At 56.1% G+C, this 27,768-nt stretch overlaps 8 protein-coding genes across 8 annotated transcripts; 6 read left to right on the top strand and 2 right to left on the bottom strand.

Moving 5' to 3' along the window:
* Nucleotides 1-933: 933 nt before the first annotated feature.
* On the top strand, nt 934-5,464 carry C8Q71DRAFT_765740 (uncharacterized protein). The gene is made up of 4 exons (XM_047924147.1): nt 934-1,665; nt 2,410-2,824; nt 2,876-4,014; nt 4,065-5,464. The coding sequence occupies exons 1-4, from the start codon at nt 972-974 to the stop codon at nt 5,006-5,008; spliced, it is 3,192 nt and encodes a 1,063-aa protein (XP_047777840.1). The 5' UTR covers nt 934-971; the 3' UTR covers nt 5,009-5,464.
* Nucleotides 5,465-5,869: 405 nt separating this feature from the next.
* Nucleotides 5,870-7,378, top strand: C8Q71DRAFT_859037 (D-amino-acid oxidase; the record flags this gene model as incomplete). The annotated part of the gene is made up of 8 exons (XM_047927584.1): nt 5,870-5,918; nt 5,987-6,105; nt 6,156-6,201; nt 6,259-6,395; nt 6,452-6,853; nt 6,905-6,939; nt 7,002-7,244; nt 7,294-7,378. 8 exons carry the CDS (start codon nt 5,870-5,872, stop codon nt 7,376-7,378), a joined length of 1,116 nt encoding a protein of 371 aa, XP_047777841.1.
* A 391-nt stretch (nt 7,379-7,769) lies between these two features.
* Nucleotides 7,770-9,691, top strand: C8Q71DRAFT_871088 (D-amino-acid oxidase; the record flags this gene model as incomplete). Its single annotated transcript, XM_047928332.1, has 8 exons — nt 7,770-7,815; nt 7,875-7,990; nt 8,042-8,087; nt 8,144-8,283; nt 8,345-8,743; nt 8,808-8,842; nt 8,898-9,140; nt 9,196-9,691. The coding sequence occupies 8 exons, from the start codon at nt 7,770-7,772 to the stop codon at nt 9,287-9,289; spliced, it is 1,119 nt and encodes a 372-aa protein (XP_047777842.1). The 3' UTR covers nt 9,290-9,691.
* Nucleotides 9,692-10,564: 873 nt separating this feature from the next.
* Nucleotides 10,565-13,390, top strand: C8Q71DRAFT_849041 (uncharacterized protein; the record flags this gene model as incomplete). Its single annotated transcript, XM_047926690.1, has 4 exons — nt 10,565-10,717; nt 10,773-12,102; nt 12,156-12,334; nt 12,387-13,390. The coding sequence occupies 4 exons, from the start codon at nt 10,565-10,567 to the stop codon at nt 13,218-13,220; spliced, it is 2,496 nt and encodes an 831-aa protein (XP_047777843.1). The 3' UTR covers nt 13,221-13,390.
* Nucleotides 13,391-14,182: 792 nt separating this feature from the next.
* C8Q71DRAFT_849042 (uncharacterized protein) lies at nt 14,183-15,085 on the bottom strand (the record flags this gene model as incomplete). Its single annotated transcript, XM_047926691.1, has 4 exons — nt 14,183-14,611; nt 14,660-14,731; nt 14,791-14,932; nt 15,009-15,085. The coding sequence occupies 4 exons, from the start codon at nt 15,083-15,085 to the stop codon at nt 14,183-14,185; spliced, it is 720 nt and encodes a 239-aa protein (XP_047777844.1).
* A 697-nt stretch (nt 15,086-15,782) lies between these two features.
* Nucleotides 15,783-18,857, top strand: C8Q71DRAFT_118720 (uncharacterized protein). The gene is made up of 5 exons (XM_047916371.1): nt 15,783-15,784; nt 15,841-16,178; nt 16,234-17,581; nt 17,641-17,819; nt 17,873-18,857. The coding sequence occupies exons 2-5, from the start codon at nt 16,026-16,028 to the stop codon at nt 18,650-18,652; spliced, it is 2,460 nt and encodes an 819-aa protein (XP_047777845.1). The 5' UTR covers nt 15,783-15,784; nt 15,841-16,025; the 3' UTR covers nt 18,653-18,857.
* Nucleotides 18,858-19,561: 704 nt separating this feature from the next.
* C8Q71DRAFT_859042 (uncharacterized protein) lies at nt 19,562-20,206 on the bottom strand (the record flags this gene model as incomplete). The annotated part of the gene is made up of 4 exons (XM_047927585.1): nt 19,562-19,900; nt 19,960-20,010; nt 20,065-20,135; nt 20,194-20,206. The coding sequence occupies 4 exons, from the start codon at nt 20,204-20,206 to the stop codon at nt 19,562-19,564; spliced, it is 474 nt and encodes a 157-aa protein (XP_047777846.1).
* Nucleotides 20,207-20,838: 632 nt separating this feature from the next.
* Nucleotides 20,839-27,435, top strand: C8Q71DRAFT_765758 (uncharacterized protein). The gene is made up of 20 exons (XM_047924149.1): nt 20,839-21,358; nt 21,414-21,948; nt 22,018-22,212; nt 22,265-22,381; nt 22,428-22,687; nt 22,747-23,128; nt 23,185-23,489; nt 23,542-23,872; nt 23,928-24,312; nt 24,365-25,056; nt 25,113-25,492; nt 25,549-25,717; nt 25,770-25,873; nt 25,933-26,142; nt 26,191-26,247; nt 26,298-26,457; nt 26,510-26,943; nt 27,001-27,089; nt 27,149-27,233; nt 27,287-27,435. Exons 1-20 carry the CDS (start codon nt 20,975-20,977, stop codon nt 27,341-27,343), a joined length of 5,331 nt encoding a protein of 1,776 aa, XP_047777847.1. The 5' UTR covers nt 20,839-20,974; the 3' UTR covers nt 27,344-27,435.
* The last annotated feature ends 333 nt before the right edge of the window (nt 27,436-27,768 follow it).

Raw genomic sequence — 27,768 nt, forward strand, 5'->3', positions numbered from 1 at the left:
GATAGCTTCTGACAAGGTGCGTTTCTCAGTTGTGGCGTATCTGCAAGCTCAAAACTGAGCCACCTAGGCTACAGTATACCGGCAGATGTAGTTCCCAATGAATTGCTGGACTTCAAGTCTTCTCGAGTACCGCGCCGGGTGTCCTTGCAGAAAGGCTTTCACTCCGACTCTCACATACATTTCGATACTATATTGGGATGACGCGTTTACAACGTCTGCCCCCAGCTGAGACTGCAGTGTGAGATACGTCTGGCCTTGTCCCTTACGTCCGTGTCCGTGTTCTGACCAACAGCAATTGGTCAATAGGATTGGTCGGCAGGACACCATGCGGTCTTTAGATTCCTCAAATGAAGAGTAATAGGGCTTCCGTCGCGATAGATCCTTATGATAGGTAAGTACGACCCAAGACTCTCTACAACCGCAGGTTGCCCACCTTGGGCTCAAACGTCATTGGTGCCTTTGAGCGTCACGGAATGATTGACTACGTGCGAGGCCTCCGCAGTGAGGGTGACGCTGGATGTTCCTGAGCGGTTCTACTGCGTATCTAACTTGCGGGGAAGGTGCGTCTGTAACGAGCCTCGGCTGTTCTCCTCCTCATGGCTTCCCACCCACGGAGCTGGGCTTAGAAAAAGCAGGCGCCACCACAGCCTCTCGTGTCCGGTCTTTTCTTGTGTCTAATGTCTAAGATTTTCTGCATTTCGAGGAGACATTGTCGCTGTTTTATGCAGTCTTCTGTGTACGGACCATTACTGGGGCCGATTGGCGTCAGGGTTTCATGCTGGAGAGACATGTTCAGTAGCACGTGTTGGCGAGCAATGTAGGGCCCTAGGGGGAGATCTGAGATTGAGATGGACGCGTTGTGGAGTTTGAATTGGGCGCTCCGGCAGGCATTCATTAGGAAATCGAAAGTGGGCCGATGCCCGTCTCTGCGACGGCCTGCGCCCCAATCCCCATCCTGCCAGGCAACCACCATGTCGACGCCGCCGCTCTCTGGGTCGGCGTCCGCTTCGTCGAGCGCGTCGTCGACCGGCTCCTCGTCCCCGACTATCGACTTCTCCCAGCTCAGCTCGGAAGAGTCCCTCGACCTCCTCCTGCAGACGATCTCCCAGAATGCAAACTCGGGCACGGTCTCAGACGAGTCTCCCGCAGACACGCCTCCGGACTGGGAGCAACTCGCTGCGTGGGCGCGGAATGAAAGCAACAACAAGATCCCAGACTTCAGCGATTTCAACTTCTCGCTTCCCATGGACCTGGACTTCGACCCGAACATGGCAATCGACCCCAGCGCGCTGCACTTTGGCTCTATATTCGAGCAGAGTCTCGCTATGCCCTCGGAAGCTGTGTACGCAGCTCAGGCGACCAGCCAGACCCAGAGCCTCGTCTACCCTTCACCGGAGGACATGAACTGGCTCAACCAGCAGCATATGCAACCCGAGACTGGCAGGCGACTCAGCATAACCTCCTCTTCTTCTTCGTCTGGCGCGTCCCTCTCGCCCGTGATGGAGAATTCATCTGTCAGCAGCAGCGCATCCGCCAGCAGCTCGCCGCCAAGCGAGAGCTACTTCAGCGACCCGGCACAGGAGCTCGCGCACAAGGTCCGTCAGATGGCGGGCGTGACACTGGCTGTCCCCGTCAGCGCACAGGTGCAGCAGATGGTCGCAGCAGGTGAGTACATCGTACGAGCTGCATTTCTCAGATCCTCCGTGTTTGGTTGGCCCATTGCTGGATTTTCCGCCTATTCGGCCCCCATCAATGCGCTCATCACGAGTGTGGCGATTCTAAAAATGCGCAGTGGGGTGATTTCAGTGTCCTCCGGGTGCGGCCTATCGTCGTATGGTGTCTCCCTTTGACGATAGGAGGTGTCCGCCGACGTCGCGTGCTCCCTAAGCGTGTAGCGCGCAGTGGGCTGCATATGTCCGGTGCAAACTAGCTCGCCGTTGTAACGGACACCTGTCAACGCAACCTGCAATTGCACACATGTAGGCTTGCTTTGGTCGGGTCGACTGGCGCCAAGTGCACTTTTGGAGTTTCGGTGGCGCCGCACAGGAAGCCTTTTGGACGGCCTACACCCGAATGGTCTGCATTCAGTAGGCTGCCGTAAGGCTTAGGCATGAACGGTCAGAGGCACAACTCTTCGCGAATCCCCGGCTACTGTACCTCCCGCAACGACCTACCTCTTGTGGCTATGGCCTATTCCTTCCCAGGAAGCAGCGGAGAGCGATAGGCGGAGAATCCCACACTCTGATATGAGCCAATACGGCAGGCCGCGTCATAGACTGGCCGTGCGCAAGCGCGGCCGTTGGCAACAAGGCATGCCCACCGTGTCTTCGTTCGTTGACGAATCTGAAGTCATCTATATTTTCTATCCTCTCTGCTCGTGATCACCTACTGACGTTGGTGTCACTGCAGGCGGCCAAGCGAAGCTGCCTATCCCCCGCCTCCCACGCCCGGCCCTCTCCGCCGCCCCGAGCAGGCAAAGCCCACCGAAGAGTGTCCCGAGCCCGGATTCAACATCCTCGTCGCTTAGCTCGCCGAAGAGCGACTCGCCCATCGAAGCGCCGCCGCCACCGCCCGTGCAGTCCGTGATCGGGCGGCCCAAGACGAGCCACACCACGATCGAGCGACGGTACCGGACTAATCTCAACGCGCGGATCACCGGCCTGAAACAGGCGGTGCCTGCGCTGCGCGTGCTGGAGGCCAAGGTGAACAACGCGGAGAACCTGTTCAACGATGTTGTGGATTCGCGCGGCTTCGTGGACGGTGTGAAGGTCGCGCGTAAGATGAGCAAAGCGAACGTTCTCGGCAAGGCTGCTGAGTACATCAAGTACGTATTGTCAGCGCTACAATTATTTTCTGTTGTTCTAACACCTTCCAGGGTACTCAAGAAGCGCGAGGCGCGCATGAAACGGGAACATGACGGGCTTAAAACCCTCATCGCTGGTCTCGTCGGCGGCCCGGCACTCCTCAAGGAGTGGGAGCGCGAGTGGCGGGAGCGATTCGGCGGCGAGGAGAAGGACGAGATCGAGGAAGACGGCGGAGGAGGCGGCAGCGACGACGAGGACGGCGATGGCGAAGACAGTGATGACGAGGACGGCCGCGCGAAGAAGAAGCCGAAGATCGCGAAGCCGGTGAAGAAAGAGAAGCCTCCTCGTCCTCCACCTGCGCTTGTGCAGGTCGTCCCCGCTGCGCCAGGCATCCCCGGCGCAGTCCCGGAGAAGCGGAAGCGCGGCCGCCCGCGCAAGAACCCGCTACCCCCTGTCCCAGCTGCTATTCAAGCTGCATCTGCTCCCGTCGCGCTCACTGTGCCTCCCGTGTTCCCCGTGGATGTCAAGATGGAGGACAGCATGGCTCAGTCTGCGGAGCAGAGCGCGCAGCAGGCGCCCGCGCAGCAGTACCTCCTTGCAGCCTTCGCGTTCTTCTCGGTCTTCAACAACCCTCTTGCTACTCGGACACATACGTACACGCATAGTCACGCCGAGCATGCGCACCAAGGAACCGTCCTGACTCCACACCAACCCGCGTACTCGCAGCCGGCGTTCCCAACCCCATCTATGCCCGTTGTGAGCGGCTTCGGCATGAGCGAAGTCGTCCAGGGCATCCACCTGCTCGTGTCTACTTTGGTGTTCGTCTATGTCCTTGTACCTTGGTTGTCAGGCGCGCTCCGGCATACTCGTGGCCTCTCTGTCTTGTCTGCGCTTGCCTCGCGCGTCCGCGCCGCACACACGCACACAGAAGAACCGACCCCGGAGACGACTGTCGAGACCGTTCGTGTCACAAAGTCCCGTAGTCCTCAGGACAACGCGCTTATGGACATCCTCCACGACGCTCTGCACCCTATGCGCCGTGGTTCTCCCGACGAGGCCGCGCTCCTTCGCCGTGCTCTGGGCATATCGGCCGGTGTCCTCGGATTGATGCAAGGTGTCATCAAGGCTAGCAGACGCGACCGGGGTCTTGAGCTGAACCAACTTGAACAACGCGCTTGGGTGCGCTTGGGCGAGCTCGTTGCCTTCAACGGTGAGTTTCCTAGCGCTCGTGGCGTGCACTCGGCGCTAATCCTGCTGTAGACCAAGTCGGCAAGGCTACTCGCATTCAGACCTACTGGTGCATGGCCTGGCATGTCTCGACCTTCTCCACCTCCACTACGGATCTCTCAGCCCTGGCTCTGATCATCCGCCCCGTCTCCTCTTCGAAGGCCACCGCGCTCTGGGACGCCGCGCGTAAGCGCGAGGTCCTGCGTCCGCACGAGAAGATCGTCCTGGACAACATGAGCGTGGACGACGCGGCTGAGTGGCTGGCGAAGTGGCAGCGCTGGCACGAGACGGAGCGCACGGGCCGCTGCGCCGCGTGCGAGAAGCGTACACCGCTCGGCGTCCTCGCTGCGATCCTCATTCGCGCGCGCCTCCGGAAGCACGCCGCGGCGCTGTTCGTCCGCACCGTCGTGCGGGACGACGCCCGCGCGGGCGCGGATGAGTGCTGCAAGGGCGACGGCTTCGAGTACGATGCGGACAAGGACTTCCGCGAGGAGCACGAACGCACTGAGACCGTTCAAGCGGGCAAGTCGATCGGCGGGCGGACTGCTGAGCTTGCTGTGCTGTTGGAGCGGATTTGGGATACCGGCTTCTGCACTCATGAGGACGTCCTGCCCAGGCAGCAGGACGACGAGGATGCGGACTGCGAGGACGCGCATGACCTGGCAAGCAAGGACGAGGCTGAGATTCGCTCTCTGCTCAGCGCAACAATCATCTACCGACGTATCTTCCCTTCTTCGTTCCCCGCCTGCTCTACGTCTGTTTCGTTCATCCTCTCCCCTCCACCATCCCCGTCGCAGCGCAACGCGACGCTGCATATGGCGTTGCGGACAGCGCTGGGTTCGCGAGCATTTGAGTTCGCTAGCGGCGGGCGCCTCGAGGACGAGGAGCTCGCTGTCGCCCTGGAGGACTCGCGTGACCGTGTCTGCGACATGCTCGTGGAGCTGGAGAAGTCATGTAGGAGGGGCGCGAGATTTTAAGTCGAGTCCCTTTGTATGAGTATGCGATCGCGAGTAATCAAGTAGTAGTAGTACGCTTGCTTTGTGACTTTCCACTGTCCTACCTTAGGCTCTTGCATAGATGCTATGTTGGTTGTAGGTATTTATGCTTGGATTACTGTAGGCCATTTTGACATTGTAACGCCCATTGGTAGCCTGAGACTTGAATATTGAATAGGCGCATGGTTCTTGCTTCGTCGTTTCGATGTTCCTGCGCTCAGAGCTGCTGGTCAGAGTGGGATTGAAATGGTGCAACATGCCTGCGGCCTCGCGGCCGAGGTCGCCCTGTGGCTAGTCTCCCCACGCAGACGTAGACAATTCCTTCAACCTTCGTGCCTCAGGATATCCTTGTCTGACCCTGTGGCAGACTTGTGGCGGACTCACGACTGGCCTTTGCCGGCCCAGCAGCCATCTCGAGCTCGCAGTCGCATCTCGACCTCTCCCGTCACTCTTCAGCCTCAGGCCTCAACGTCCACTCGCGGTCTGATTCTGGCAGTCGCCGCGCCGTCTTCCCGCGGTTCACGGAGGTGCGAAGCCAGAAGAAGTCTGATAAGCTTGGGTATATGCTACTTCTCTCAGCGTATGCTATGGGACAGCGCCCGTACTAGTAGTCAGCTGGGAGTCCTTGTGGTATGGATTTGGAGTTCTGAATCTCTATCACAGACACTGCCCAACGGCTTGTATCGCGGCGGAGCGGACATGCTTATCCGGGCCCCCGAGTCCGATGCATGTCTCGAGAAGTGGCTTCAGCACCTTGTACCCTAGCTCTACGCTGGTTCCTGCTGGCGGTGGTCGTAGCAAGTTTGCGCACGGCAAAGCGGCGCTTCCGAGTCAGATCAGAGGATGTCCAAATATCAACGCGAAGAAAGAAGTGTCGTCGTTCTTGGCGCAGGTGCGTCCTCTTGACCTACTGCCAACGCGCGAGATATATCTAACGAGATGTAATCCATGGTATCCCAGGAGTGACCGGTCTGACAACCGCGCTCGCTATACAAGAGAAAGGTGGTTATGAGGTCTCCGTGATCGCGGAGACACTCCCGAGTGACCCGAAACGACCGGAATACACGAGTCCTTGGGCGGTATGCTGCACCGTGTCTCATGTTTGACGGGGCACTCATGCAAGTTTCAGGGAGCGCATCAAGCATTACACACTGGCCAGGATGAGAGAGATCGGCGTGAGCTAGCTTCCATACTCGGTTTGATCTATCACAGTCTCACCGCGTGTACTTCAGGGCTTGAACAAGATACATTCAGTATCATGTGGGAGCTCGCGGGACAAGGTAGTCCTGCAGAACATTGCCTACGTCGCATCACCGAGCGCGAATACTTCAGGGACGAGTTGGACTTTCAGACCCACTGGATGCCTGACGTGAGCGCTATATTTACAACTCGGTACAGAGGTAGTGTGCTGAGTGCGTCTTGCAGTTTCGGCAGATCCCTTCGGACTCGCTCGTGTCAAACGCCCAACGGGGCTACGCTTACAGCACCTACACCGTCGATCCTCCTCTATACCTCAACTACCTACTTTCTCGCTTCCTGGCGCGGGGTGGGACCGTCGTGCGCGGGAAGGTACAGCACGTCAGTCAAGTGCTCGAAGGCGGCATCGACGTCTTCAACCGCGGGCGTGCGTCTACGACGCCGGTCGACGCTCTGATAGTATGTGCGGGCCTCGGTGCGAGGACTCTCGGGGGCGTCGAAGATGAGGCGGTCTATCCGAACAGGGGACAAGTCATCTTGTTGAAGGCTCCATGGATCACTGAGGCGTGTCGGATCAGTGATTCGACTGGGGGCGATCAGACATACGTTATCCCACGGCAAAACGGGGTGGTAAGTGGTCCACAATGGAACGGCTTCGCATGATGACCGATCAAAGTACAGGTATCCATGGGAAGTACAAAATCCCCAAATGACTGGTCCGTTGATATTGCTAGAACCTGCTGGCAGTTCCACTCACATTCTTTCTTTACTGTCATAGGTTTCCCATCGCTCGTCCAGAAACCACGGACGATATTCTACAACGTTGCCTCGCGCTGTGCCCGGAGCTTGTACCACTACAGATCCGCGCAGAGCGCTCCGGCACCATCGAGGACTTGCGCCCGCTAATCGTCGAAGCTGGCTGTGGTTTCCGCCCTGCGAGACAGGGCGGCATCCGGCTCAAGTCAGAGTGGGTTCAGTCCCGTGGTACCGACGACAAGAAGCTTGTTGTATACAATTATGGGTATGATCCGTGTCTCCGTACGGTTCGAACACTCACTCATGTTGAGCAGACATGCTGGAAAGGGCTACGTGACGTCCTGGGCCTGTGCTGCAGCCGTAATCGATATGCTCGAAGCCGCTCTCATGAAGGACTGATGCGGGCCTTCGGGCGTCTAGCCCCTGACTAGGTCTGTCTTTGTGACTCGTGCAGGGGTTCTTGTTAGGTGCGTAGCTACTATAGGATCATGGTACGCTACTAGCGTATTTAGACGCAGCACCATGCTTCTACGCCGCGACTTCCCGGGCGTTATGAATGATTCTTTGGCCTTTCACGGGTCGCGACATTGCCTGGCCGCCTTCTGCGGCGGAGGCTGCTCAACGTTCATGACTTCCAAAAACTTGTTCCGCCGTGATAAGCACTGAGTCGACGCGTGGATAAGATAACGAGCGGAGGCATATGTTCGTATATAAACAAGCGTACAAGTTGCAAGTGGATTGGGCAAACAGGCAATCCGCTGTGACAGCTGGTTCCAGTAATAGCCTAGGTATGTCTACTACACAAACTGTCAAGAACGTGGTCGTGTTGGGTGCAGGTACGGATATTAGGACTATCGACAGAGCTGTAGTCAACGCTGATACGCTACTGTACCAGGGGTTGTCGGTCTTAGTACCGCTATCAGGCTTCTCGAAAAGGGCCACGACGTATCTATAATCGCTGAGTCGCTCCCTACAGACCCGAGATCCATCAAGTACACCAGTCCATGGGCGGTGAGTTCTAACCCATAAAGCACTGGTTAGAGATGCTCAACGACACATCAGGGTGCATACCATGTGATGTACATGGGAGATGACCCTCGGCAGAAATGTGCGCGAAACCAGCTTCCGGTTCTCTTCAGGTGGCACTGACCTACGGCTATGCAGCCATTCGTGAGGAAACCCTCAAGGTCATGCTGGAGTTGTCTGCTCCTGGCGGTGCCGCGGAAGGTTGCTTCCGCCGCCTGTCGTCTGTCGAGTACTTCCTCGAGGACATCGACCCCACAAACTACGAAAGTCTCCTCCAGGTAGGTCACAGTGACCCTTTGAATGACGTTGGAGTGCTGACTCAGAGGTTGGAAATTGCAGCCAAAACGTATCCCACAAGAGTCCTTGCATTCCAAGGCAAAGTCGGGTTACATATTCGACACGTACACGATCGACACGACGCCGTATCTGAACTACCTCCTCGCACGCTTCATCAGTCGGGGCGGAGTCGTCGTACGTGGATCCGTCCAGCACGTCAACCAGATCATCGAGGGCGGTGTAGACGCGTTCTCTCTCGGAAAAGCTGCTCAGCGACCCGTAGACGCACTTGTTGTCTGCACCGGACTGGGTGCGCGTACACTGGGCGGTGTAGAGGACAAGGCAGTGCACAGTGTCAGAGGGCAGCGCGTCCTCGTACATGCACCGTGGATCGAGAAGGCTATGGGGCTTGAGGAGAGCCAGGAGAAAGACACGTATCTCATCCCGAGGAGGAACGGGAATGTAAGTAGCTCGGTACACGCCGTCTGAAGTTGGGTATCTGACTTGCTATCTTTGCGGGCATCAGGTTATTTTGGGCGGTACACGCGACGTGGACGACTGGTAAGTCACAGTACGCACGCGGCACGCGTGCATGGTGTGCTGATTCTGTGAACAGGTACCCCATTGTGAGGCCGGAGACGACGGAGGACATCCTCAACCGCTGCCTGGCGCTCTGCCCGGAACTCGCGCCGCCGGAGGTGCGAGCGCAGCGAGCCCCGACAGCTGATGATATCCGGCCCCTGATCGTCGAAGTGGGCTGCGGGCTGAGGCCAGCACGAGACGGAGGCCTGAGGCTGGACGTCGAGTGGCTTACGGATAAGAAGGACGGCAGACAGGTGCCGATGGTGTTCGACTATGGGTGCGTATGACGGTGATTTGGTGTGGCAATATTAATTGACTGCGAGGTGGTGTAGGCACGGAAGCAGCGGATATGAGAGCTCATGGGGATCGGCGGACATGGCAGTCAGCTTGCTGGAAGACGCGATGGCCGGCAAGGCGAACAACTGAAAGTCGGGATTCACGTAAAGTGGTCGGCCAGCGTTGCAGGGGCCAGCTGGCTGAGAGCGGGGAAGTACCTCATTGCGGTGTTGTAATGATACATGTGCTTGAGGTATCTACTGATATATGCGATCTCGTTACGTCCATTCGTCCCGCCCAGATCTACGTTGCTGACTCTGCGCCTTCGGAACGCCATCCGTCCCGAACAGCTCCAGATGCACCCTCTCGTCCTCGATGCCGTACCCCTTCAGCGTCCTCTCCATGTCCACCATGAACGACATCGGACCGCGGACGTAGTCAAGTACTGCGTGTGCTTGTCCCCAAGAACAGGTCATACTCTCCATCAAGCTTTGCGGGGTCCATGCGCCCCGCCTGGTGCTACTGCTCGCCACGTACATCTTCCGCTGCCGGGTTCGACGTGAAGCACATCGCATGGACATTCTCATGCGCCTGCACGACATCCGCGACTTGCTCCGCATACGCGCGTACCTTCTGCGCGGCGCGGCGCGTGGGTCTACGCGACGGCCCTAGCGACAACCGAATTAGCGTGTTAAGGATAGACACGAGGCAGGTGAGGCCGACGCCTGTGGAGAGGGGGCGTAACGGGTGCTTCTGTAGGCTCAGCGGTGGGATCGAGGAACAAATCGCAACGACATTTAGACGATGTATTGTTGGTGGATATTCAGTCGTACGCACGTACTGTATGCAGAGACATCATCGGCTAGAGTCCGGTGGACGCTCTCCACCTACGTCAAAGGCAATCAGGCTGCTGTTTGTAGCTGTATCACAATTGACAGATCGGCCTTGGAATGCTCAGACTGGGTGATTTGAGAAGAGGCACACGAGAGGCAGCGCGCGGCATACTGCGATTGCGCTGCGCCAGTCAGGCAGTATGAGCAGACACAACTGCGGGGGTGTCGAGGTACGTTTCCCGGTCATGGTTTTTTTTCAGTTTTGTTGCTTGCTCGCAGAATTGCAGTTCTGCAGCCCCCTCAGATACAGGAGGCTAAGGCCGAGTGGTGGTTGTGACCAGTGGGCCGCTACTTACTTGGAACCCCAAACACGTGTCAGTGCCAGCCTCGTAGTGGCGGAGCCACATCAATCTGAGATCTTGGGAACCTGCCACATTCCAACGACCAACTTGAATAGCTTACACAGACTCGGAGTGCGCCCGTACTTGGCCCGTACAGGCGTCGTCTGCCTCCGTCAAGACCTTCCGAGTCACACCCAACGCCGTCCACGAGCAGAATCGCCTGGCGAGTCATCGCCTGCAGTACGAACGACATGCGCCGTATGTTTAGCGAGTTGGGTTTTGATGATTTTCTGGACCGGTTCATGCCGGGCCCGGATATGCCAACTATGTTGACGAAGGAGATCCCGGGCATGAGCAAGGCGGTGCTACTGGGGACAGAAGATAACAATATCTGTGATGAACTGGTGCGTGTAGTTGTTATTCTTACCATGCTGTTCCTAATGACGTGCCTTCGAGTAGTGCAAGGTCGCACAACCGATCTTCGAGCACTGCTCTAACGAAGACAGGTTGGTGGCAAAGAACACGGGCCACAATCCTGACGACAGCGATTGTGAAGACTATAGCGAGAATTTGGAGGTTGATGTTTCATTCTACCCCGTAGACGACGACGCGAAGGGTGACTACACCCGCCCTGGGTTGATCGGCTCGCTTGCGGCCACGCGCTGGGCGTGGATCTCATTGCTCGTGGAGGTCAAGACGGATCACAAGCACTGCGCATTCGAGTTTGAGGACGAGAAAGTCGAGAAGAAGGATGTCGGACGCAAGAAGGCGGCGGACGGAGGCGAGGACGGCGGCGGCGATACTGAACACCATGATGGCCCTCAGGAATCTGCTGCGGTAGGCAAGGGCCAGGGGCACGCTACAGACGACGGTGACCCGCCGACCCCGAGGCCTTTTGTTCGTACTGGCGAAGCGGCAGAAAGAGCACTCGGGTGCATGGGCAAGTACATCGCGAAGCTGTTCAGGCGGCAGCACCGGCTGCACATCTTCACCCTCTATGTCTTCAAGGGACAGGTTCGTGTTCTTCGCTCGGACCGAGCCGGTACTATCGTCTCGACGCCGGTCAACTTCGAGGCGGATCCATCGTTGCTGCACAAGGTCCTGTGGCGATATGCTTGCATGAATCAAGTAGAGCGCGGCTTCGATCCAACAGTGACCAGGGCGACGGTCGAGGAGATAGAAGCCATGAGATCCTGTCCAGCAATGAACGATGCGGCCGGGGCCTACCGCGACGCCGCTCTGGATCAGCCCGGATGGCCAGTCTACAAGATAACGATGCGACGCGGAGACTTGATCGACCAGCGGAGCATGCAACCGATCGCTGATGAATTCTACGAACCCGAAAAACTGAGCATACCGGAGGATCGTGTGGGGACTTCGGACGAGGTGTGCTTCATCGTCGGTAAGCATCGTTCTGCCACGAATTCCCCGGCCGGGCGAGGTATGAGAGGCTACATCGCCTACGACGTGTCGCGTCGACGGCTGGTCTTCTTGAAAGACTATTGGCGACCGTGTATCAAGAGCTCACTGTTCGAGGGGGAGGTGTTGCATTCGCTGAGGAGCGTGGGAGTGCGATACGTCCCAACGCCTCTGGCTGCCGGGATCGTGCAGGATGAGATGGGCGTCCAGGAGACGTGTACACAGGATTTCTTGCCGGTGGATGAGAGGACGGGGTTTTATGCGCCGAGGCAAGAGCACTATCGTCTCGTCGTGAAGGAGATAGGTGAACCGCTTGACAAGCACAAGACTCCCAAGGAGCTCGTCAAGGTTATGTGGCACGCACTGCACGGTATGTTTGTCAGTCTGACGTGCATCTGTTATTGACGTGTGGTCCTCCCACAGCGCACCGACAGGCATGGCAGGACCAGAAGCTTCTTCATTGCGATATCAGCGCAGGCAACATCCTCATCCTCCGCTACCTCGATAGGAGAGGGAAAGAGCAGGCTATAGGCCTCCTCATTGATTGGGAAATGTGCAGATACCAGATCTACCTCGAAACAATGTCACGGCCAGGTCGTTCTGTACGTGGTGTCGGTCATGAGTCGAGGATTAGGAGCTGACTCTCTGTCTCAGGGTACCTGGGAGTTCATGTCCGCCAGGCTTTTGCGCTACCCCGGGAGGAGACACGAGGTCGCGGATGACCTGGAAGCATTTGTCCATGTCCTGGAATGGATCTGCTTCCGCTTCATCAAGCACACACTGACCAACAAGTCTGCGGCACTCAAGATGGAAATACTCCATACCTATGAGGCGTACGGATTCAAGGACGATGACCCAAATGGACAAGCAATTGGTGGCCATCAGAAGGAAGCGAACATACGCAGCGGGATGCCAGCCGTTGGTGTCGACCCATACACTCCACTAAGCGAGCTTCTCAAGACCCTCGCCGTACTGTGTCAAAGACACTACTACGCGGTCGAGCCCATGACCAAATCCACTTCCGCGTCGAGCAGTGCCTTGACAGGTGATCTCCCGGTTGACGATGGCATGTCGGAGTTCAGCCACCCATTCGGCGATGGCAATGAGTCTTCAAGCGACTCAGAGGGCGAGATCCCGATAACACCTGCAGCCAAGGCATCCGAAACGCTCTCAACGCACAAGAAAGTCTTCGACGCTTTCTTGAAGGCTCTCCGCAAGCCAGCACAGCAGTGGGCGAAAGTCGTCCGCACGACGGATCAGTTCAAGAAACCTGCGTTCCAGGGTTCTACTGTGACTCAGTGCAGCGCATCGCGCTCTAGCCAGCAGTCCTTGGGTTTGAAGCGGTCTCACGAGGGAGAATCGATGGACTCGGAGCGACCTGAGTCCCCCAAACGAGCAAGGACTACGAAGACGGACTTTCAGTCGTTGGAAGAAGAACGAGAGAGGCCTTCATGTGATTGTTGCGTTTCATCCCTTCGCTATCACTGAGAGTTAGGCACCCGGACGAGTATCTCTGTGTCGCCTAAGTTCTCACTGTTCTCATTTGAGTATGTTGTTCTCCCTTCATGAATGATCGTCATTACTGCTCCTCTACGGTCGCCTTGTATGCGTTGCGAGTGAAGGATATCGGTACTGATATGTCGTTGGGCACCCCTGTATTCAACTACGGGTGGCATTCGGCTGCGATGCCTGCGTGGATTCGACGCTGTATACTGATGCTGAGAGATCGAGACGAAGCTCGCAGAGGGAGTATCTGAGTCGATCTGCAGGAGTTGCGCCGGGACGGTGCCTTTGTGCATTACCTTGAACTTGCTTTCGTGGTTGATTCCTTCCTTGTTGCCGTCTTGTGAGCCCAGCTTGCGCCCCATGAACGTCGATGATGTGGCTGCCCCGAAGCAAACAACTCGTGCTCCGGTGACCCTATGTACAGCTAGTCAAGTGCAATCGACCAGTCTGACAGATGGACGGCAACTCTCTCATCACACACTTTTACACGCGCATTCAGACTTGGTTGCCGTGACAACTTGAAGAACGCAGACAATCATATATGCAGTATACATAACAACACACCACAACAACATTACTGCCCACCCGCGTGTAGGGCAACAGACCCTTCTTCCTCTAGTGACTCGAGGCCCATAGTCGCGCTCCGCATGCGCTTCGAAGGGCCAGGCCTCGTCATATCTGCCGATTCTCCCTCCAGTCGTCGCTTCGAGCCCGACGACAGCTGGCCTGAACGCTCGATTCGGCGCAGATTCATGGCGGAATTCTTGAAGACAGGGTGATTGAATTAATCCGGAATGACAGCGACAAGGTCCCACTCGGCCTCTGGCTTGTCGAGTGCACGGCGGAAAGCGTTGTAGACCTTCCTGTGTGTGGAAAGCGTCTGAGAACCCATTACTGACGTCACCATCGGGTGTTCTCCCTCAGAGTCGCTCGAAACGGGCTCTTCAGTCCAGCATCTTCTGTCTCAATCGCTCGTCCGAAGGGGCAGCCAGAGGCTTGACCTTGCGCTTGGGCTTGGGCTTGAAAGTCAAATAGTGTTCGCGGCAGAGCGAAGCGAGCTCGTCAAGCAGTTCGCCCAGGGGTGTTTCCGGATCTGTAAGCTCGACTGCCAGGGCACCATAGAGCATTTGAGTCGCTTTCGCCTCGCCCCCGATCTCCTCTTTGTTCTTTTCGCCGTCCACCATGGTTTCTTGCTCTTCGTACATATGCACAACATGCATTTGGAGAAGGCGGGGTTTCCAAGTGAGGTTATGTTTGACAAAGCGGAGACACATCCAGTTGAAGACGTGAATGAAGGATTCGATGTCGTCTGCGACTTCGTGTTTCTTTCCGGGGTTCTGTAGAAGCCTGGCAGACATGAATTGCCACGTTCCCTACAAACGGTGAGCTCAACTTCACATGTGAACAGCAAATTGACTTACTGAGCGGGCAGGACGTGATGCAATCCCGAGATACTTCATGAGTTTGCAAAGATCCCAATCGATCAAGAGCACCTGCGATGAACTGGGACTCAACAATGCAGGTTCTTCAGATCTCCGATTGATGCAGCCACAGGCGCGAGGTCGGAGCGAGTCGGAGGTGGCCACTGCGCTGCCCGGCAGCGCCCGGCCTCGCCGGTGCCAGCAGCCACGTTACGACCCGGTAACGTGACCACGTGGGCGGGATGCCTTTTTTGCTCCTGCCCGACGTGGACACTGGAAATTGAAATCTATCAGGCCAGTAGTCTTCGACGAGCGTGAGACACACTATCCACTTCAACGTTCAACGCACTCGAGAGCACTTCCTGGGCTGGGAGTTGAAGCCAGCAGTGCATGGCCATGCATGGCCCGGCCTCCGCGCTGTGCCATTGCAGCACAACGCAAGCCTAAGTTGGAAGTAGCAACCAAGTCCGTACTTATTTGGGAACAAGGTCGCACCCACCTGTTTCAGTGTTTGATCCGATCCGCCCTATGAACGCTGTGGCTACCTCGTGGCGGAGCCACATCAATCGGAGATCTTGCGAACCTGCATTGTTCTCGTCCCAACATCGCACGCCTTCACTCGAACCATTGCCACATTAGGTGAGCTCTGCGTGCGGCGAAACGGTTCCGGATCTAAAAGACACGAGGATACCTACAAATTAGGCAAGTTATCCATCTCCATGAGCAAGGACAATGCTAACCCTAGGAAATCACGAAGCGAACATTCTCCGTTAAACATCGTGGCCCACTGACTTAAAAACCGAGGCAGACGCACCCTTCCTGTGTAAGTCGACTCATCCTCTTTCTCCGATGTGCTCTTCGCCTGAGCCTGCACCTAGCCTCGCGGGTGGCACCACCCCGCCCGCTTCCCAAGCTGAACATTCGTGAGTAGCAAGTTCTCCTTGTCCCTAGAGTTCTGAATTGAGTGTCGTGTCAGGAGGTCGCCGAGCCCATCCGGTACTGACGTTTCAGCGCGTCCAACGTAAGTCCAGCGGTGCTCTCCGTGACGGCCTTCTCGACTGACAACAGTGGCAGTGGTCCCGGAGCCTCGACGTCGGCTGAAGACGCAGACGGCGCTCCTCTCTCGTAAGTGTCCTACGGAGTGCTCGACTGCCTATGTGCTAACTGTGAGTGCAGTGAAGACGCCAGTCGCTCGCAGACTACAGCGTCCCTCCGTGCTACGACGCCGCCTAACACCCAACCACCCGACGGAACGAAGATAGAGAGTACGCCCGTACACGCGTCGAGTTCCAACAAGACCCACACAGCCAAGGCCGTCCACGGGAAGAATAGTCTGGCGGTTCAACGCCCGCAATACGCCAAAGGGATGCACTCTAAAATTAGCGAAATAGACTTTGATAGCTTTCTGGAGCTGTTCATGCCGGGTCCGGATATGCCAGCTGAGCTGGCGAACAAGATCCCTGTCATGGACAATACGGTCCTACTGGGGACGAAAGAGACCATTATCTGTGATGAATTAGTGCGTCTACCTGTTCTGTTTACAAGGATATTTCTAACGACGTGCGTATGAGCAGTGCAAGGTTGCACAACCGATCCTCGATCACTGCCCTAGTGAAGACAAGCTGGTGGCAAAGAACACGAGCCACAATCCTGACAACAGCGATAAAGGAGACTATGGCGAGAAGTTGAAGGTCGACGTTTCATTCTACCCCGTCGACGACGACGCTCAGCGTGACTACATCCGCCCTGAGTTGACAACCCCGCGTGCGGCCACTCGCTGGGCATGGATCTCATTGTTCGTAGAGATCAAGACAGCGCACAACAACTGCGCACTGCGGTTCGAGGACAAGAGAGTCACGAAGAAGGACCGCCGACGCAAGAAGGCTGCGGACGGCGGCGAGGATGGCGGCGGCGATGCCGAAGATCTTGATGGCCCTCAGGAATCCGCTGCGGTAGACAAGGGCAAGGGGCGCTCTACCGACGACGGTGACCCGCCGAAACCGAAACCGAAACCAAAACCGAAGCCTTTCATTCGTACTGGCGACTCGGGGGACAACGCACTCGGGCAAGTCGGGGAGTACGTCGCGAAGCTGTTCAGGCGGCAACACCGGCTGCACGTCTTCACGCTCTACGTCTTCAAGGGCCAGGCCCGTGTCATTCGCTCTGACCGCGCCGGTTCAATCGTGTCGACGGCTATTGACTTCGAGAAGGATCCCTCTTTGCTGCACAAGATCATATGGCGATATGCGTGCCTGACGCAAGCCCAGCGCGGGTTCGATCCGTCGGTGGTGCGAGCAACGCAGGAGGAGATCAACGCCATGAGATCGTGTCCAACTAGCAATGACGCGGCCAAGACCTATCGCAGTGCCGCTCTGGATAAGCCTGGCTGGCTGGTGTACAAGATCACGATGCGGCGCACGGACTTGATCAACCAGCGGGAGATGCAACCGATCGCCGACGAATATTACGAACCCGACGAACCGAAGGCGCCGAACGATGCTGCGGCGACTTCGAATGAGTTATGCTTCATCGTCGGCAGGCACCTCTCTGCCACGGATTCCCCGACTGGGCGAGGAATGAGAGGCTACGTCGCCTATGACGTGTCGCATCGACGGTTGGTGTTTCTCAAGGACTATTGGCGACCATGTATCGAGAGCTCGCTGTACGAAGGGGAGGTGTTGCATTCACTGAGAAAAGGCGGGGTGCGATACGTCCCAACGCCTCTGGCTGCCGGGGTCGTGCAGGATGAGGCCGGCGTCCAGAAGACATGTACGCAGGCGTTCTTGCCGAAAGATGAGAGGACGGGGTGTAGTGCCCCCGCACAAGAGCACTATCGTCTCGCCATCAAGGAGATTGGTGCACCGCTTGACGAACATGAAAGTCCATACGAACTCGTCAAGGTGATATGGCATGCGCTCTACGGTACGTGTGTTGTCCTGTCGAATGTACGATACTGACTCTATTACTTATCACTTGCGCAGGGCACAGACAGGCGTGGGAGCTGAAGGAACTTCTTCATCGAGACATCAGTGCCGGCAACATTCTCATCCTCCGCTACTTCGACAAGAACGGTAAAATGCGGTCTATAGGCATTCTCATCGATTGGGACCTATGCAAGAAAAAGAAGTATCTCGAGACGGTGTTACGTCCAGCTCGCTCGGTATGTCGCGTCGAACATGAGGTTGAGGATTCAATGTTGACTACCACTCTCAGGGTACGTGGCAGTTTATGTCTGCGCGGCTACTCCGCAATCCAGGGAAGAGACACGAGGTCGCGGATGATCTGGAAGCATGCATTCATGTCCTCAATTGGATGTCTTTGCGCTTCATCAAGCACAGCTTGACGACGATTCCAAGTTTACTCTTGTCGCGCATGCTGGTCTTATACGAGGAGCAAGGTGTCGAGAAGGGTGACCAATACAAGGCAGAGGTTGGTGGCGCACAGAAGCTCGAGTCCATACGTAGCGGCAGACCAGCCGTCGAAGTCGCTCAGGACACTCCACTGGGCAGACTTCTTCGACGCCTCGCTACAAGTTGCCAACAACACTACCACGCGGTCGAGCCTGTCATTGACCTCAAGTCGGAGTCGAGCAGTGCCCTGGCAGGAGCCCGATCGGTTGCCCATGAAGCACTGCCCAACTTGACGAACCCGTTCAAGGACAATGCGCGAAATAAGACGGTGGCAGCACCTAACGTTGATGCCTACGAAGCGCTTTCGAATCACGTGGAGGTGTTCGATGCTTTCTGGGATGCTCTCTGCGAGCCAGCCGAGGAGTGGGCGAAAGTCACTCGAACCAACGATCAATTCAAGGAGCCTGAGTTCGAGTGTTCCGCCGTTACTCAGCGCAGTGCAGCGCAGTCCAGCCAGCGGTCGTCGGCTTCGAAGCGGTCTCTCGAGGAAGAATCGGTGGACTCGGAGCGACCTGGGCCCGCCAAACGAGCGAGGAGTACGACGACGGACCTTCAGTCGTTGCAGGAAATACGGGAGGAGTAATGATGCCTTGCTGCGTTTGTTCCGTTTCATACCTTCCCTGTATTTAAGTGAGTCGGACTGCGTCGTGTGCAGATACTATCCGGACGAGTGTGTCTGCGTAGATTTTCTTATCGTCCTTGTTTGTAATATGCTCGTACGCTGTTGTCTCCTGTGATCAATCATTAACTATCACTGCTCCTCTGTGATCACCCTGTATGCGCTACGGGTGCACGACAGCGACATTTGACGAACAAGATCATTGAAGTCATATCATCACCGTCCGAGGCAGGCGCTATACTCGCCACAACGTAGTCAAAGCACGATCTGCTCCTGTGGACCAGCCTGATATTCGCCGACTGCTACATCTCCCTCTGCTACAGCGACGTGCCCTTGCGGCGGGGTGCGAGTAAACGACGTAGCCGCCGGAGATATGTTTACAACCTGTCGAATGACCAGCGGGCCCGGCATATTACTAGAGTGCTGCCAAGATTGTCCATGCAGGCGTCCGGTATCGACAGGGTTAACGTTAGTCGTGCTGTCGCGTCGACGAAGGTCATCTGAACGGAGGCACACCGTGTACACCGTGAACCTTCATATGAGAAGTCGTCAATTGGCCTTTCAGCTCGTGTCGTCGGACGTGTTTCAGTGGGTAATTGGAGCATGTATTCCTTGGGACAAGTCAGTGAGACATCCTTGTATGTCCCTCAAAACCCGAGATTGCCTACAAAGACTCTTCAGCTTCGCTGGTGATACATTTTCAGGTCACACTGTTACCACATACCGATACGCCCTGTCGTGCATACCGGCGAGGCGAGAAATTCGACATATGTCGCAGAACGTCTACATCACACGTACGCGACAGGAAATCGAGTCCATCAACACAGCGGACAAAGTACTCGCAACAACCATCGCCTGTGGGGCATGGGAAGATCAGATTCGCTCATGCTCTGCATCCAGCGCAGCGAGCTGGTCTACAAGATCCTCCATGACCGACTTCGTGTGTGTATGCCCTGTACCGCCGCTCTGCGAATCCGGGGGAGCGGGTGACGATCCGGGACCTATCGACTGTCGCTTCGTAGGGACCAGCAGTGTGCCCTGAGGCTCAAATCCAGGGGCTATCCGACGAAGAGCTTCGCGCTTCCGTCGCTCTTTCTCTTCCGCACGCGACTTGAGGTACGCCTCGCGTCGAGCTGCGTGAGCGGCAAGGGTAGATCTGCGCGAGTCTTCGAGGCGGATTACGTGCGGTTCAAGTGTGAAAGGATATACAAACTGTTCCAGACAACAACATTCAGATGAAGTATTTTTGGCGAAAGCTCGGTCGTGCGCACGTATGCAGAGACATCGTCGGGCAGAGGATGAATGTCCGGTGGACGCTCCACCTACGTTAATGGCGAATCAGACCGATGTTTGTAGCCGTATCATAATTAACAGACCGCTCTTGGAACCCTCAGACTAGGTGATTTGATGAGAGGCACACGAGATGCAGCAGCATGCTGCAATTGTGCTGCGGCAGTTGGTACGAGTCAGTATGCCCAGACACGACTGCAGGCGTGTCGACGTACATTTCTCGGCCATCATATGCGTGTTCTGAGGGATATTGTTACTGTCTCGCAAGAATACTCGGACTGCAGCTCAGCAACTAACGATCCTGAATGAGTGGTGGTCGTGACGGAGGGTCGAGGACCGGGGATGCTTCGGGCTGTGGGGACGGCAATTGCCGATACTTACGCTACCAGATCCACAATCAGATCGCATTGTGGCTGCCTGGCCCAGTGACAGCGTCGACCAAACTCAGCCTGTGAGTACTTGAGTACTTACCGCACTTACTCTGAAGAGTACAGCCTTGAGAATTCATTCGTACAAATCCCATCCCTCGTCATTACTTGGCCAATGTTGGCTTGATTTTTTTTGCTGGCGGCCTCTGCTTACTTATTGAATCTGATATCGATGTTCCCCGCCGAGGCCGTGGGCGCTTGAGCGATGTAGGTATACGTTGTACTTGTTAGGGCTGTCCGTGAGTTACGCTTGCTCTACATTGGCTCTACATCATCCATGATCTGCGTAGATACCCTATGCATGTATATAAAATGTATGCAATACTTCACGGTCAGAAATCTGCTGAGATAGGTAAGTACTGATTAAATATAAGGGATCTCCTTGCCCATGATGACGATGCGAGATCGCTCACGTGCGGACGGTCCCCTTGGGCGCGTTGCCCCTACTGACAAACTGTCTTCCGCGTCGTCCACCTTCGCCTCCTTAACCCATCTCCTTGTCTTCTCCTGGACTGTAACTGTACATTCTTTGACATCTGTACTAATCTACGCTAGATTCTGGGTAGACATGGCGAAGGGTAAGTCGTCTGCGACATCCGCGACGCGCAAGAAACACGCCCGCAAGGCAGCAGCCGATCAAGTCGAGGAACCCCAGATCCCGAAGGAGAAGAAGGCGAGCAAGAAAGAGAAGAAGAGCAAGGAGCCTCGCAAGAAAGTGTACATACCACCGGTCAAGCCTGCACCAGTTCAGCCAGATCCGCTCGACACGCTAGGCATTGCCCAGAAGTTGCCCCCAGAACTGCTCGTCGTGCTTCGGAGATTGGCGAAGAAGGACTCAATCACGAAGAGACGTGCACTAGAGGACCTCCAGGCAGGCTGGGTGGAGAAGGCCAGGAGCGAAGGGCCAAATAGTGGATTGTTGGAGGTGATTGCAGAAACCATTCCGGTCTGGGTGAGTGTTTGCGCTCTCCTGAACATATACATGTGTAACTTACGGCCTTGAACAGCTACACCACGTTCCTCCTCTTTTCCTCCATCCATCCAGGCGCATCCGACTCCTTGCCGTTGGTCTGCATGCTTCCCTACTTCGACTGCCTGCGGAAGTCTCGACGCGGCTCTTCTTCACTCTGCGTGAGGTCCTAACTGCCGACCAAACGGAGTGTATCCTCGGCTCGTGGCTTCTCGCAGCGCATGATGTGGACCGCCAAGTCTCTGCGTTCGCTCGAGAGTCTTGGATCCGTTGTGTCTCTCTCGCTGCATCTTCGCGACCGCTTACTCTGGACGTCGAGCTAGTGCAGCGACTCTGGAACTTTGTACACCGCACCTTACTCGATCCTGGTGGTGTATATCTGTACGTGAACCCCCCGCAACCCGCAGCACCAAACCCGCCGCCGGGCAAGAAAGGCGCGAAGTCGCCACCTGCGAAACGGACACAAGACGAGGACTCCGGCCGCGCAAAGCCGGAAGAGGAAGAGGAAAGCGAGGGTGATCGGAGGGCTAGGTTGCGCATGGGCGCATGTGGGTCGGCGGTGTGGATGCTTAGTACGTACTGTGCCTGTACATACATGCCGAGAGATGCAATTCAACGTCGTCCTTCCTTGTTCTTCCCAGGTGCCATCGTCGAAGGGAAACCGGAGATCATGACGAGTGAATTCCTCGCGCCATTCGCAAACCCCGCGTTGTGGACGTTGTTGTATCATGCACAGAATCCGCCATTCGTAGAAGTCGAGAGTTTTGGCTGGATTCAGCCGGGGGTGCGCAGGGCCGCGTGGTCATTGCTACAATCCGTTCTTGAAACGTGCAAAGGTCTGTCACAGAATGCATCTTCAACGATTTTCTTTGCTCATGCCGTCAGTAGATCGTCTCGACCCGCTTATCCCGGTACTCAGTCGAGCCATTCTGCGCTCGGCATGGGTGGAGCCAGATCCTAACGTCAGGGCAGCGATGTGGCGGCCTTTTTTGACGTTCCTCCGAGGTACGCCCCACCATACTTATGCATGCTCGGCTAACGCGTTCCGCAGAACATCCGAAAGCCTGGGAGCTCGATGCGAGTGCGCCGAAGGACAACGATGGGGAGGACGCCGTCGACGAGGATGACTCAGACACGGATGAAGACGAGCGTCCCAGAGACGCTCAGGCGAACCAGTCGACAAACTCGGTAGCACCTGCGCCGCCCCAAGCATATCGAGAGTTCCTCCAATTTCTCGAGCTTGGATGTTCGGGCTCGCCTCTGCAGGGGTACCCCACGATCATTGTGATCGTGTCTACGATACCGCCTGCAGTACGCCCACTGTCCTTCCTCCCAACCGTCGCAATGTTTGCTGATATGACGCTGTGTAGATCTGGGGCGCCAGTTCGGAGACACCCCTAAACGACTTCTTCACATCGTTCTGGGCGGCTGTGGACGGACGTGCGCTGTCTGCGCTCGACAGAGCGGCGACGAGCGCCGCGTTCTTCTCGGCGCTCCTGGAGTGTTTGACCTTCCTCGTCAGGCGGTTGCTGAACTGCTCTGCAGAAGATGCGAAACATCTTCTGCACGGCACTTCTGCCGGTGAGACAGCTAGTGATGACGCAGAGCGGAGGAAAGTGGCGCAGAATCTGGTGGCAGAGCAGTATGTCAGGGCGTGGGAGGCGCTCAGCAAGCGACGACTGAGGGTGGAGGCAGAGACGGCTGCGAACTTGATAGTCAAGTCGTTGACGGGGCTCTACCAGCTCAATGACCGTGAGCCCAACACTGTATCGACCATCGCTCCATTCTGACACTCGCCATTCTGACAGAATTGTTCTCCGCCGCCTGGGACGCACTGTCGTCCAGCATCTTGAAGGCCCTCGAGAGCCAAGATGGCACCGTCTCCCCGATTGCGTCGACTATCCTGAAGGCCTTTCAGCAGCAGTTTGACAAGGGAAGTGCACAGGCAGCGGCCTCGAACGCGCTTGTCGCTCAAGTAGTCCAGTGCGCGATCAAGCGTTGCGAGGCCATCCTACAGTCGGAGGAGCCTCCTGCTCAAGGTCAAGTCGATGCGCTCGTAGACGTTCTCAGTGAATTTGAAGGCTCCGTGTTCAGTGATTTAGCCGTGGAGAAAGTGTGTTCTGTGTTAATGTCTCCGGTGTCGTGTGCTGACCATCGGAGTCCAGGCCATCGACGAGACTGTTCGTCAGCATCTACGACGCGTGCTCGCGGTCGCCCCCTCACTTTTGCTTGTGTACCTCTCATATCGCCAGGACGAGGCACTCTGTCTGCAGTTGTGGCAGGACGTCCTACGTACACTTGCAGGATCATCCGGGGGCATTGAGGATGCGGTCTCACCGTTACTGAATGCCCAGGACAGAGGTGCGCTTCCTGCGTACCTGCGTGCCGAGGAAGGCGACTTCGACGACGTTGTCGGTGACTTGCTCGCTCAAGTACTCGCTGGATCTGCGAAGACGAGTGAAGTCAATGTACTTCGCAGCATCATGCGCTCACCAGGTGGGTCCTGCACATGAGTAATAGAATCGTCAACGCTGACTGACAGCTGGCACAGGGCCATTTGTCTCGGAGGGCTCGTTCAAAGGCCTGGTGGAAAGTCTAAGTTCAGCATTGAACATGCACATCCCTGTCGTCTGGACGGACGCATCTACATCGTTCTTCGTCTTCGGCGTGTCTTGGAGTCTGCTAGAGGTGCTGACCTTTAATCATCTGCCTTTGTTACAGACGACAGAAGGTTCGACGGCCCTGTTCGCCGAAGTTTTTCTCTTCGCGAATCTTTTGCCGTCTGTGAGAAAGACCGATGAGGAACAAGTGGGAACAGCTCGGAAGCTCTGGCGAACATGGATGCTTGAAGGCTCGGAGGAGACCCGAAGAGCTACAGCGGCTGTAGTAAAAGATCGACTGCGCGAGATGCTGCTCGACTGTTCGTCGCTTGTCAGGTGTGCTTCATCGAGTCATGCGCAGTACCAACATCTCACGTCTTTGTGACAGCCCTGAGCAGATTTTGCAAGCGGTAAAGACCCCGGACGCTTCGTTCGACGTCGAACCTCTTGTGGACATTGTGCCTTCCGAGGTATCGCTCGACGACATGCTCGATAACCTGTCAGCCGTGCCGGGCGATGCAAGCCTTGCTGTTGTGGATCCGCTCGTTCCGCCTGCTTCGTTGTGCGATGAGACGGCTCTGTCCAGTCCGGATACGGACACTTCAGGATTGTCTCGATATGCCCGAGTCGTCGAGGGTTTGGCGCTACACCTGCTCGACGACCGACAGGCCGCAAAGGCAAACGCCTGGGCGCTTCGACATCTACTGGCGCTCTCACTCTATGTGGACGAACTCATTCAAATCCCTGCCTCGAAGAGCCCTGTCTTTTCCGCTGCCGTCTCTAGATCAATACTACATGACTACATCACCAAGGCGAGACAAGTTGCGACTTACGTCTTATCGTCGTCACAGGATGAAGGGTGGCATACGACAGTCGTAGGCGCCATCATCGCAGACAAACAGGATATTAGCCTTGGACCTGTGGGCAAGCTTGTCTGGGACCTCGTCAACCGGGGAAAACGATTCGACACCGTCCGGGAATCTCGGATTTTGCATACAATTCTGGAACATATATTCGGCAGCATCTCGAAAACTGAGGCAGAACAATGGGTACAGCTCGCTCGTAAACTGGAGAGGCAAGGTGAGATCACAACTCGCGACTTAGATCATTGATTGAGGTACCGATGTTTTTTCTAGCCCCGCATACATCCCTCGCCATTGTTTACTCGGTGACCCAGTACGCCCCCGAGCCGCCCATCCTCGACCGATACCGGAACGAGCTCGCGGCCGGACTCTTCGGTGTCCCACCGTCGAAGGCAAACACGCAAGGCCTATGGTTGCTTCGCAGACTGGCAGCAATCGCGCCAGATCCTGACTCTGATATCGTCTTCATGCCGCAACCACGTGCGGTCAACTTGATGAAGACTTGCCAACAGTGGATTACATCTGACGAGGATATCGACGAGGATGTCGAGAGCGAGATGACGCTGATTTTCCTGCATCTAGCTCCCATTTTGCAGAACGTACCGGGCGCGCACTGGGACTTGATATTCGATGTGATGGAGAACAACCTCGAGGTGCGAGGGTCTGATGCGTAGAGCTGAATGTGTTTCTTATTACTTTTGCTTTGCAGAGTTCGTCGCTCACGGAACAGACCTCTCTTGTTGTCCTCAGCAGGACTCTGCGATTGTTCATTGCTATCCAGGATCTGGCCTCGACGAACAAGGTCCTCCGTGAAGTTTGGCAGGATAGAGAGAATACATGTTTGACGTTGGTTCGCGATCTAGTCTCGGTGAAGCTGGGTGCGTGATAACAAAGAGCTTGGAAGACCTCGAATGCTGAAACGTTGCACAGAATCCGAGCAAATCTCTGCTCCGCTATCCGCGTGCCGTGAGCTTGCCCTGCAGATAGTCCAAGATCTACCGGAGTCTCTCATAGACCAGACCACGATCTCTAAGGTTTGCATTACGTTATATTATGTCGTGCAGGGCGGTAATTTACCTGATCTTGTGAATAGATGTGTCATATCATTGAGGACATTGCAGTCGGCGTCCAGAAGATGGCCTATCGGCTGCTTCATGAGGCGGCGAGGAAGTACACGGAGCACATGGTGATCGAAGCCGCAGTTGAATCCGAGGAGCCTATGAAGATAGAGCTACCTCTGGAGCTCGTCCAGATTCTGCAACGAGACCTCAGTGCGGAAGAGAACACAGGTTTCGAATATCAGGTGGGTCGCTCGAGTTGCGGCGCGCGCGTGATTTTAATACTGGTGCAGCATTCTTCCGGCTACTTTCTTGCATGGATGCTCGCCTTCGACCACTTCGCGAATGCCGTGAGTCGACCCTTTCGTCCACCGCGCGTTCAACTAACACCTGCTTCCAGTCGCTCAAAGTCAAGTCTGCTTACATCGAGCAGCTTCGAGACTTGGGTCTTGTGGGCGAACACCTACTTCCGAATATATTCGCCACGCTCGGCTTGTATGGAGGTATCGCAAAACCATTCAAACTCGACATATGGTTCATCGAGGAGCTGTACCTCGACTGTACGTTGCGCAATCCGTCTGCACTCGCCACGCACAATTGACCTCACGACAGCGTACTCTGGGGATTCGGCATTGAGCGTCGGTCTCTTGGCGGCTCATCTGTACTACCGCGCGCTTCTTATCGTGCCGTCTCTCATTCGCAACTGGCTCTCCGAGTGCCGCGATCGTCAGTTGCTCAACCGAGTATCGACCTACACGGCGGCGCACTTCTCGCCCGCTATCATAAGGACCGAGTTGGCCCAGGTCAAGGATCCAGACGCGGCGGCCGAGTTCACAGATGAGAACCTCACGATCAAGGTCGCGAATGCGGTCAATGAAGTGACGGCGTCGTACGCGGTGGACGAGTACTTGCTGGGACTGACGGTCAAGTTGCCATCTGACTACCCGCTCCATGGAATCGAGATTCGGGACAACAAGCCAGTCGGTGTCCCTGAGGACCGCTGGCGAGCTTGGATGCTTGGTATTCAGCAGATCATCTCATACAGGGTGCGTCGTCTTCTGTGCGATGTGAGGCCCTTTCATATTCATTCCCTCGCAATGCAGAGCGGGAGTATCACCGACGGCCTCAGCTTCTTCAAGAAGAATGTCTCGTCCCACTTCGAGGGTCTCGTCGAGTGTGCGATCTGTTACTCGTACGTGTCCTGTGCGTCGAATGTTGTTCTGTGCGACTGAGTGTTTTGTGGCTCTGCAGGATCATCAGTGCGATGGACGGCAGTTTGCCGCGCAAACCATGCAGGACGTGCAAGAACCGCTTCCATGCTGGGTGTCTGTATAAGGTGCGTCCACCTGCTTGACTTAACTTTGTGGCGCCCCGCTGAGTGTTCTGTAGTGGTTCAATTCAAGTCATTCCTCCAGCTGCCCGCTCTGCCGGTCAGAAATCATTTGAAGAGGTCTGGAGAGTGAAGTGAGAAGTTGAAAGACTAGTGTATTTATACCGGTACTGTATTGCGAAGCAACTTCCTCGTTCTCTACTATCATTGATAGCGCATCGACGCTCTCGCCTGCGGCTTCGCGCTTTCCTTCTCGCGTCCGCGTGTGCGCGCTAGAGTGAGGCGTGGGCGCTCCGGTAGCGGTCGTGCGTTGGCGTGCTTTAGTTTGGATTTGACGAGACACCTCCGGATGGTAAGAGTAGCAAGCAACTTTGGTATCTCTGCGCGCCGCCTACTCACCTGCAGGCCGATGTTCTTCGCGCTACTTGGTGTCCCCACTTGTTGTCTCCCTGTATATGGAGGACCCCTACTTATTAAAGACGGGCTATAGATAGATGCAAGACTATCGGACGAACCTTGTTATGGCCGGGTCTCATCTCAG

The sequence above is a fragment of the Rhodofomes roseus genome, assembly GCF_022264815.1.
Source record: "Rhodofomes roseus strain CIRM-BRFM 1785 chromosome Unknown C8Q71scaffold_13, whole genome shotgun sequence".
Lineage (NCBI taxonomy): Eukaryota > Fungi > Basidiomycota > Agaricomycetes > Polyporales > Fomitopsidaceae > Rhodofomes > Rhodofomes roseus.

Coding starts and splice junctions, on each gene's coding strand:
- C8Q71DRAFT_765740 (XM_047924147.1), top strand. CDS start 972: ATGTCGACGCCGCCGCTCTCTGGGTCGGCGTCCGCTTCGTCGAGCGCG. Junction 2,825..2,875: donor AAGGCTGCTGAGTACATCAA/GTACGTATTGTC, acceptor AACACCTTCCAG/GGTACTCAAGAAGCGCGAGG. Junction 4,015..4,064: donor CGAGCTCGTTGCCTTCAACG/GTGAGTTTCCTA, acceptor ATCCTGCTGTAG/ACCAAGTCGGCAAGGCTACT.
- C8Q71DRAFT_118720 (XM_047916371.1), top strand. CDS start 16,026: ATGCACTCTAAAATTAGCGAAATAGACTTTGATAGCTTTCTGGAGCTG. Junction 16,179..16,233: donor CCATTATCTGTGATGAATTA/GTGCGTCTACCT, acceptor GCGTATGAGCAG/TGCAAGGTTGCACAACCGAT. Junction 17,820..17,872: donor TGTTACGTCCAGCTCGCTCG/GTATGTCGCGTC, acceptor TACCACTCTCAG/GGTACGTGGCAGTTTATGTC.
- C8Q71DRAFT_765758 (XM_047924149.1), top strand. CDS start 20,975: ATGGCGAAGGGTAAGTCGTCTGCGACATCCGCGACGCGCAAGAAACAC. Junction 25,874..25,932: donor ACCAGACCACGATCTCTAAG/GTTTGCATTACG, acceptor TCTTGTGAATAG/ATGTGTCATATCATTGAGGA. Junction 26,944..27,000: donor AGCAGATCATCTCATACAGG/GTGCGTCGTCTT, acceptor CTCGCAATGCAG/AGCGGGAGTATCACCGACGG.